Source organism: Acyrthosiphon pisum, chromosome A1, assembly GCF_005508785.2.
Source record: "Acyrthosiphon pisum isolate AL4f chromosome A1, pea_aphid_22Mar2018_4r6ur, whole genome shotgun sequence".
Lineage (NCBI taxonomy): Eukaryota > Metazoa > Arthropoda > Insecta > Hemiptera > Aphididae > Acyrthosiphon > Acyrthosiphon pisum.
The window spans coordinates 46,533,927-46,543,998 of NC_042494.1; the positions used below are offsets into that span (position 1 = coordinate 46,533,927).

The 10,072-nt window shown below is 32.1% G+C and overlaps 2 protein-coding genes across 2 annotated transcripts in view; both read right to left on the reverse strand.

Annotated features, from left to right (window-relative positions):
• Positions 1-4,609, reverse strand: part of LOC100165977 (ectonucleotide pyrophosphatase/phosphodiesterase family member 5) — an 11,540-nt gene extending 6,931 nt beyond the window's left edge. The window contains exon 1 of the mRNA XM_001944752.5: positions 3,597-4,609. Coding sequence (XP_001944787.1) covers positions 3,597-3,947 — 351 coding nt within the window. The 5' untranslated portion in view covers positions 3,948-4,609. The remainder of the gene's footprint in view (positions 1-3,596) is intronic.
• Positions 4,610-6,029: 1,420 nt separating this feature from the next.
• Positions 6,030-10,072, reverse strand: part of LOC100161883 (ectonucleotide pyrophosphatase/phosphodiesterase family member 5) — a 21,792-nt gene continuing 17,749 nt past the window's right edge. Inside the window, exon 7 of the mRNA XM_008183827.3 lies at positions 6,030-6,744. Coding sequence (XP_008182049.1) covers positions 6,707-6,744 — 38 coding nt within the window. The 3' untranslated portion in view covers positions 6,030-6,706. The remainder of the gene's footprint in view (positions 6,745-10,072) is intronic.

Sequence of the window (10,072 nt, forward strand, 5' to 3'; positions counted from 1 at the left end):
CTTAGGATAACTATTTTAGTTATTTTGTTGTGATTGTATAATATTATTCGTGGGTACTTGAAACTTCTAAAGTATACTATTATATATCTATGATAGTACCACGGTTTTTTGTTGATGTATAACGCGTTATAAGTACTAATAAATATTATGATATGATTAATTTGGAATTTATTATAGGTACCTAATATAATATTATGTCTTATACCTAGACTAACATACCGTCTCCGCTCAGAATCGTTTTTCTTATACAATGATATTATATCATTGAATTCAAATTTAATACCATCCATTATACAGTGACCCACTTGTAACCTACTGTACAGCAGAGCGAAATCCACTTACCCACCTTTTTTAGTATGAATTAGTATTTTTCTTTAACAGAACATTTTTTTTGAAAATATTGACACATCTAATTCGAAATTCGAATGATTAATTTTGTAAGTTATTCAACTTTAAGTACCTATAAAGGATACTATTCCATGATATTTACATAACATGAATATAATATTACAAACAAAAAATAACTATATAAAACTATAATAAATAATTAACACCACCAATTATAAGTTTACACTTATAAGTAAGTTATGCCTAGGTAAATGTACCAGGTTCTACGATCTAAATTATCTAGTGACTTATAAGTTAAAATCAAAACTTTTAACAACTAACAATAATAAGAATAATAATAATAATAAAAAAATAACACACCATTCAAGAATTTACAAGAATATAATATTATGCAATATTTTCTTTTAAAACCTTTAAGTTATAAGTAAAAACCTATAGTATATTAATAGTTTTTATTAGATTTTAAATTACCTGAATTGGCTAAATTGAACATTAAATTGAACATTTAAAAACAAATATCAATCATATTAAAACATTTTTCAATAGAATTACATTCAATAGGTATGTATTAAACTAATTGTTTACTTAACTTTTTTTTTGTTATCCACCATAGTTATTATTAGTTGAAATCGTGATTAATGATAATGATTTTTTACAAAAATATAAAGATTAAAAATGAAATATGCACTCGAAAATAACAAATTTATGTATAAACTATACTTTACGCTTTTCAACGATATTATGAATGATTTATTCATTTTTTTAAGTTTTTTCTAATTTATAATATTAATACCTAATATTATATTTACACTTTAATTTTTTCTGTGGAAATGTTCGTTAGATACAACAATACAATGGATTCCAAGGTCTAAAACATAATTACAATAGAACAATGTTTGTATTTTAAATTGTGAGTGGAGTGATGAATGTATATATAATACATCAGTTTTAAAATGGAGTGTGTGATTATTTTTGTGTCTTTCATTTTTTGGAGCAGTAAACATTTTTAATCTGTAACTTTCAGGGTAGTTTCTGCTGGAAAATTGAATCTAATTAGTACTTTGGTCTAAAGTAAAAACTTTTTTCCAGGACTTATCCACTTACTTTTCAAATTAGTTGTGAAAATTAAAAAAAAATACGGAAAAACGGAAACATCTACGAAACACTTATCAGGTTTGAATTGTTTTCGTAATTTTATTGTAAATTCAAAAATGAATATCGGTGGGTAATAGGCATTTTCACAAAATATTTACATTTTCATTTTCTAGACATGATATAATTTTAAAATATTTTGGTTGTTTTTTAGCTATTTATAGATAATATGTATTTGAAATTTTCGGTTCGATTTCCGTATTGATACAATTTTCGTTTGAAAGCAAAATGCTTGAAAATGTAATAGGTACAAGGTCTTTCGTACGTTTATTAAAATTAATGAAAATACATGGTCACAATTTTAGGTTTCTAAACATAAGTGGAGTACATCTTACATTCCCATTATGTCTGTACGACTGTACGTATTTATTTTAAAGATACATTTTGTTTAATATATAATAATGAAATTGTCCAAATGTTAAGCTATGACGCTGGGTATAGTTTGTTGTTCACTTTGTTCTACGGTAATGACTCATAAATTATAAGTATTATAATAACAATAAGATATGGTTCAATAATATTATAATGATTATTGTATAATAATATAAAATTATGTGATGAGGTTTTTGGCAAAAATAAGTTTAACCTATAATATATTCCTGAATAGTCATTAGTCATATACGATATACATGAATATTATAAACTATCCTTAGAAATAGAGACTGACACACCGTCTCCGTTTATATTAGTTTTTTTATAGGAATGTGGTGAATTATATAATACGAATTTTCCACATCCATTTTGATTACCCAAACTATTATTGTGAGTTGTGACCTACTCAATGACAAGGTAAATTGAAAACCTAGTTGAGTGACTCGCACGGTTTTGTTTTTTTTTTTGTAAATTTTTATTCTGTTTTAAGTTTTAACATACTTATCTAAATTTATACTCTAATTACAATAATTATTCTAATTTGTATACATATATAATCTTATTACCACGATGTTATTCATAACAATGCTAACGAGTAGGTAGCAAAGAGTAAATAACATTGACTGTGAATTTCTAGATAAGAATTCCTTTATATGGGTTTTGGTGGATTTGCTCTTTGTTTTTATTTATGTTTTAGACGTGTTATATAAACAATATTTATAGCTATATACTCGTTATTAAGCTTAATTAATTAAGGCACTAATTAACATTATATATAAAGACTTTCGCAAATACTTGTAGAAAAAGTTATCTATGACTTCTCGTTCCTTCCTAAGAATCTCCAAGAAACGTATAAATAATAGTATAGCTAAGTTTTAAAGATTTCTTGACGGCGATGGATTAACCGCGTGTGCCATATGATATCAGAACTATGAAATAATTATACATGCAAAGAAGCCTGAGGAATAATAATATATTATAATATTATCTATATACTATTAAATTAATTATTACCTAGGTCACTGCTATATTTAACCCTACTATCAAGACGTTTTAATGAATGTGTTTAAAATAATAGCGATACGTAACCAACTTGCAAATATTTATCTAAAAAAATTCGACTTAACAAAATCTTAATGTGTTATTGTTATTTGAAGGGGAATTTTATTTGTTCGTGAGAATTTCGAGTTATCAAGGTTCGAGTTACGAGAGTACACTTTTCCGAGAGTACACTTTAATTTACGTAAAAATGTGTTAAGTATAAGACAATAATTACAGTGTAAACGAAAAATGCACAAAAATACATAAAAAAAATATAAAAAGATCATACTCGCAAAAAATAGTTTTGCATCTTCTAAATAGATAGTTAGAAAAAAATATGCAAATGAAATTACTTACATGCCCTAAATCAGTGGCAACATTTTACATTATGGGTAAAAATAGATGGTCTAAGCTATCTGATGAAAAAAACATAAGAAAAAGACTAAGCTTCAAAAAGTGCAACGAAAAAAGCGAGGAAGTACGATTTCAGAAAATAATAAAATTTTTAAATATTATAATTAAGATAATTATTATTATAGATATATATACATATTTTATGCTTTAAACACATTAAATAATATCAAGACTCAAAGAGGCGTATGTATTGAGTCTCACGGGCAAAGCCACCAATATTGGTATGGTATATAATTATATGTAGCGTATGGGGCGACGGGGGACCTTACCCAGATGGGCACCACCGAATCGTCGTAATGGAACTGCTCGTACGTGTAGTGCATCGTCTCGTTGTGACTGTCGAACATGGTATTGTCGAGCACGCCATGCGTCTCGGGATTCAGTCCGGTGGCCATGGTGAAGTGGTTGACGAACGTCTTCGTGGGGAACGCGCTGCGCATGTACGGCGGTGCGGCGGACGCGTCCCGGAACTGGGCCATGTGCGGCGTCACGTCGGGCCGGATATAATCGGGCCGGAAACCGTCGAACGACACGACCACCGTTACCGGGTGTCGCTTGACGGTGGCCGCTGTCACCACCGCGAAGACCGCAACTAAGCACAGCACGGCCGGCCTGTACATGGTGATCGGAGGAAAAAAATCGTTCACCAGCGGCGGTGTGGTCGGTGATCTACGCGTCTGTATAGATCGACGCGTACTTCCGGTGTGGATGTGGCCGGACTCAACCAGCGGAAAGGAGACGGGTCAACGGCAATGTCCGGATGTAACGGCTATTGTCGTGATGCCCATATGTCGGAATTTGAAATCGGATCGGGTTTCGAGCTGCAGTGCAAAGCGTTGGTATCCGGTACAGTCGCTATTCGTCGGCCACGGAACTTACCACCACGTATTTTACTGACGTGCGACCAATATGATAGTATGGTCTGCGGTAAAAACCACAATCGCACCGTCGTCGGTATAGCTACACACACTTCATTAACCAAACGGAATACACGCGCGCAGTGAAACAGATATTCTACAATGTTATTGCAGAATTCGTCCAATCAGGAATTACCGCCGGTCTTCGGGCGTGGTGCCACGACGGACTCCTCAGGTTGTGGCATGTATAATACTATAATATCAAATGCCGAAACGAAAGAGTTTCGCCCGTGACGGCCTGTGGATTTCTGCAGAATATGAACCTGCGGCCAAACGACAACGGCGGGTGGTGAACAATAATAATATTGCGCGTGTTGACGGCGCGCGCGTAACTGCAGCGTGACACTTTTCACTCTCTTGTGGCAGTGTGGGCGAAGACGCGCGTGCCGAACAGGCGCGACACTCGTTCGGTTAGAGTGGGAGCACTGACGAGCGCGCACGGTCGTCACGCTAAGCGAGTAAATTATTATTCTATCGTAAGAACGTCGACTTTCCGCGCTGTGTGCGAAAAGACAACCTCAGCGATACGAATAAATATTATATTTGTCTCGGATAATATTATATTATATCCATCAGGCCTAAGATTGTGTGCAGTAGCACACAACCACACACTATGTGTAACAGTATAGAGTATTTTATAGGCACTTTTCACGGGTGATGGGATATAAAGATTTTAATAGACATATTCAGTGTACATATAAATTCATATTATTATGTACATCATACATGTTGTATTGTGTAAAAAATTTGGTCTCTGGAGGAATATGACGCCCCCCCCCCCCTAGATACGCCACTGATTTTACTTACCGCTGGTTTTACATACCACCAGGTCTATTATTTTACAATATTTTGGTAAAATTCATGGTAAATGGCAAAATTCATTAATTTTAGGCATTTCCGTGGATCTTATGTTTAACATAATATTAGTATTGGGTATGGCCATATTGTTAAAACATTAACCGCACTGAATGTATGAATATCGTCAAAGAGTACCTAATGAACGTCAACGTTATAAAGACGAAAATGGTACAAAAACGTAGTATATTTATTTAGTCAATATTAGACAGTCAATGTTAGACACCTGTCCATACTCGGATATTCCATATTATTATTGATTATTATGAAGGCGTGAATAGTGTATTGTATTAATAAAAAACCTGATTAAAATATAAGAGTAGGTAGGTACCTATGTTATAGTAGTATTATATTATACTATTTAAATTAATTTAACTACCTAAAAGATTTGCTGTGGAAATAAGATAAACTGAAATCTAGCATCATTTTTCGATTGCACTTTGTTTGTGTGATTAAAATCATGTTTGAATAAAAGTTGTAAAAACTTACAATTATTAAGACTAACGTATTAACAAAACAATGCCATACTAATATTATATACATTGGACTAAGTTCGTTAGCTCAAAGTTGAAATTATCATATTATAGTGTCGACACTCGACATCATCAAATTTCTAACGTTATCCGTAAAGCTGTAACATAATATTTAAACTTACAAATATACAATACACGTCAAAATTCTGACTAAAAACGAATAGACGACTGATTTTGTACGATGGGTATGTTTCACACTTTTCGAGACAGTAGGTTGAAAGAGCATCATAAATCAACCCCACGAAGGTGTCATGTAGACCAGCCAATTTCGTGTTTATTATGAGGAAGCACTGAATCAGGATTAGGTATGGTGATCTTGATGTACAAAATCTTCTTTTCTCAAAAACGACCTTCGTTAGGTTTATTTTACTAATTATGATAACCATAAACCATAATATGTTTGAAGTTTAAACAAATAGTTACGTATATTTTACGACATTTACTAAATTAAATAGAATACATAAAATATACTTTACTGTCTTACATGTTACATTTCTATGGGTTTTAATTTTGAATGGCTGCATAGGCGTGCGCACGATGGTGGCCGAGTAGGCAGCGGCCCCCGCGGCCTCTGGGTTTTTCTTTAATAAATTCATAAATATCTATTCTATATTATACTAGATAGCGAACATTTTTACATTTTACATGATAAAAAGTGAGGCCAGTTTTAATTTCATAGTATAGATATTTGTGAATAAATGTAATAAAGTTATTAATTAATCAGTTATCATCGACCAAATGATTTGTTATTGTCACAGAATATTTAACTATCCATTCTGATATTAACTAGCGGACTATTTTTTTTATCACAGTGTAGCAGGTAGCTATCAACTACTTTATTTATATATTTACGTTATTTACAAGGTAAGTAGGTACTATATACAATATTGGAAAAAAAAATTGACAACATTTAAAATAAAGTCTCTCCTCTTACCGAATAGTATCTAACGTTTCTTTTTATGTACATTGTTCATCGTTAGATGTCACATATATATATATATATATATATATAATGAGCTAGGTGGACGTGCATGTAGGGTAACAAAAATTTGTACTTTGGAATTAACAAAGTACTTAACCTTTTTGTCGTTTCTCCGAAATCTTCCGCTTACCTGTAACATCATAACATATTTTTATTTTGTAAGTTGATATAATTTTGACACTAAGTTGGTTTGATAAAGAAACAGTGGGTGTAAAATCCTTTGGACTATTTCACACCAAACAACACTCACATACTTCTGTCACATTTACAGTTACTTCTTATATTTAACTTATAGTATGGAAAACTCTTATAAAAAAATACTTCCTAATCAATTGAATTTGATGCCGTACACACTACATAAACACGTATAGAGTCATATTTTAATGATGTAGGGCGTAGGTACCTTATCAATGAGTATCTACGATAAATGTTCTGGATACTCAATGTGACAATGTCATAATGTGTTTGTTAAGTGTAATTTTAGTGATTAAGCTATTAATATATTATAAAGAAGACAGCGCTTTTTTGTTTGTTATTGATAATCTTAAACAAAATTTAACCAATTACAGTGTGTGGTAAAGTGGGAATCCCAATAGTGCCGGGACGTAAAATGGAGATCCTAAAAAGTGCCGGTCGGTAATGTGGAAATCCCTAAAAGTTCTGGGCATAACCAGACACTAATAGATTGCATGACACATAATAGTATGTGTGGCTCGTGCGGGAAGGCAATTTCAGTCATGGGTGAAATGTGGCCCTTGCCTGTGACTCGTGCCACACACGTCGTCCACTACTGAAATACCTTACTTACCGCCCTTGCCACACAATAAACTATTGTCGTGCAGACAAAAAAACGAGAAAATTATCTCGTTATAACATTACTTATGTTTTGTCGTTTATTTTTTTTTCTGTCTGTTATCAACATTTGGATCAAACGACGAAATTATTACCATTGCCAATAGCGGGTTCCTAACCTAGTACCTAGCACGTAGAGGTTCTTTCCGTACATCAATGACGTTTGTGTTATACAGATTGTGTATTTATAAAATAGTTTTAAGTTTTAATGAATATGATAATTGCTTGTTATTTTAGACAAACGCCAACACACATTCTTTTAAAAATATATTGTATAACAGAAATATAGATTGTAAATATAAAATTTTGTTCAATAAAAAATAAAAATAAAAAGATGGGTTGAGTGATACTTTCCAAATTTCACTACCCCATTCCACTTAACTGAACTTTAGTGTTTGAAAAAAAAAATCCCTGGAAAGAAATGTACCTAGGTGCATAGGTGAATTCCATTCAGATTCAATTATAAAACAAATTTAAAAAAATCGTTTTAAACATATAATATTAATAAGTACGTACACTCGTTTTACCGACTGCAAGTACCTATATATGTCTAATATATGTATTATCTTTGTTATTATACAAATAAATTATAAATATAAAGTATTTATAAATATATATATTTTTTTAAGGCTTCGACAATTAAGGTCATTAACCTGTAGGTTGGTTGGGTTGGAACAGTAGGGTTGGGAAAGTTGGTACGATCGGTTAGGAACACGTGTATGTGTGGCAAGGTTTTTGCGCACTACGAATCCGGGTGGTCACCCATCTGAGAACTAGTGGCAGCGGCCGTTGATTTCAGGTACTCCGAGCGCCACGCCGAGCCACGCATTTATATATTACATCATATATAGTATGTACTTTTGTTTAATTTTATTCACAAATTTAAAGACTTTATTGAAATATAAAATATGTAAAATTAACGAAAGCAAATATATTTAATAATTTATTGAAGCTTTGTTGTTGTAACTTGTAAGAATGTATAGGCCATACGTCATAATCGTAATTTATTCATCGTTTTTCTAACCTTACAGACTAGTGTTTATTTTAATAATTTATAATTCATTGTAATATTGACAATCGTTGATTGAAATATTGTGTAGTGTGATGGGTATGCTTAATGTACATTTTATAGTATCCTATAGTATTATAACTTAAAGCCATGGTATTTTTTACAACTTATAATACATATAAACAATATTATCGAAAACTAAATGTTATAAATCCATAATGTTTGATTGAAACGATATTGCAAGTGACTTTGACGGATAATTGAGAACTATAATATATATTGTATTCTATATACAAAATCACTACAAGTAGATTCTAAGTTAGTTCAATGCCAGCATAGATTATTGGCGATGAAAAGCTTATCAATTATCAGGCCGGCGGGGCGTGGATGGTGGATCTGTAACGGGGAACTGGTAAAATAGCATAAAAATGATACACAGCGTCCCCGTTATATGTTATCACTTTCAATCGCCAATTATACCTACCACGATTTAAGATAGTAAACTCCGTGAATTGGCCGAATCAAGTGATTGTGGCCTTGAATACGGTCTCCAGGGGTGCGTGGTATACGTGAAATAGGGAATGGTCTATAGTCTTGGAACCGTTTTCATAATATTGGTAACTATGGGTCTAACATCATGTTGGTGCGTGTAATCGTTTTCATGTTTTTTGTAGGTTCAGACTTCAGATCATAGCAAGGGTATGAAAGTCAGTGAATTGGCCGAATCGGACCACAATCAGCTGATCGAGTTTTGCTTCTATATTGTTCTATGATCATAGGTAACCAATACCTCAATCAGCTAATCGAGTTTCGCTTCTATATTTTTCTATGGTATGATTGCCCAACGAGCTATGTTAGGTAAGACGGCATAGGATTTAAACACGATTTAAGATAGTACTATTTTAGTCCGTGATTTAAATTTTGATGCCGGTGCTAGCGCTTCTAGTGGACTATTTTATAATTTATAATATAATACAATTATTATACATGATATATTTATGTTTGGTACCTATATTATTTAACATAAAAATGTGTATTAGTTTTAATTTCAACCGATATGATCGCTATATTATGTGTAAACAGCCGCAGATCACGTGACTTCTGGATTCAAATCATAGATAATATAAGAATGGATAAGACACGCCTATGCCAGTTTCATATGGGGCCGTGTGATTTTTTGGGGTAGAGAGAACGTAAAGAGAGAAAGACGATCTGAGGCCTTTTTTAAGTTTATGTCCAAAAACTGTTTTATTAAATAATAACAATAACATGAAAGTTGATACTATATTACAATATTTGTCAACTTTAAACTTAGCGTACCTAATTAATTGTAATTAGAATATATAATAATATAGATCGTTAATTATTACTAATTAATTATTAATGTTATTTATTATCATTTATAAATTATCACATCAATATTTACCCCGTATAACCTTAAAAGTGTATCACTAAATTTTCTTGTGATAAGTTCTTATGTCCCACGGCCTAAGATATACAGGACTGGACACGAGATGAATATTGTGGTTACGCAATGTTATACAACATGCGAAATTTGGTGGATATTTTCCTTTTAGCATTACTAGCGCCGTCTTAG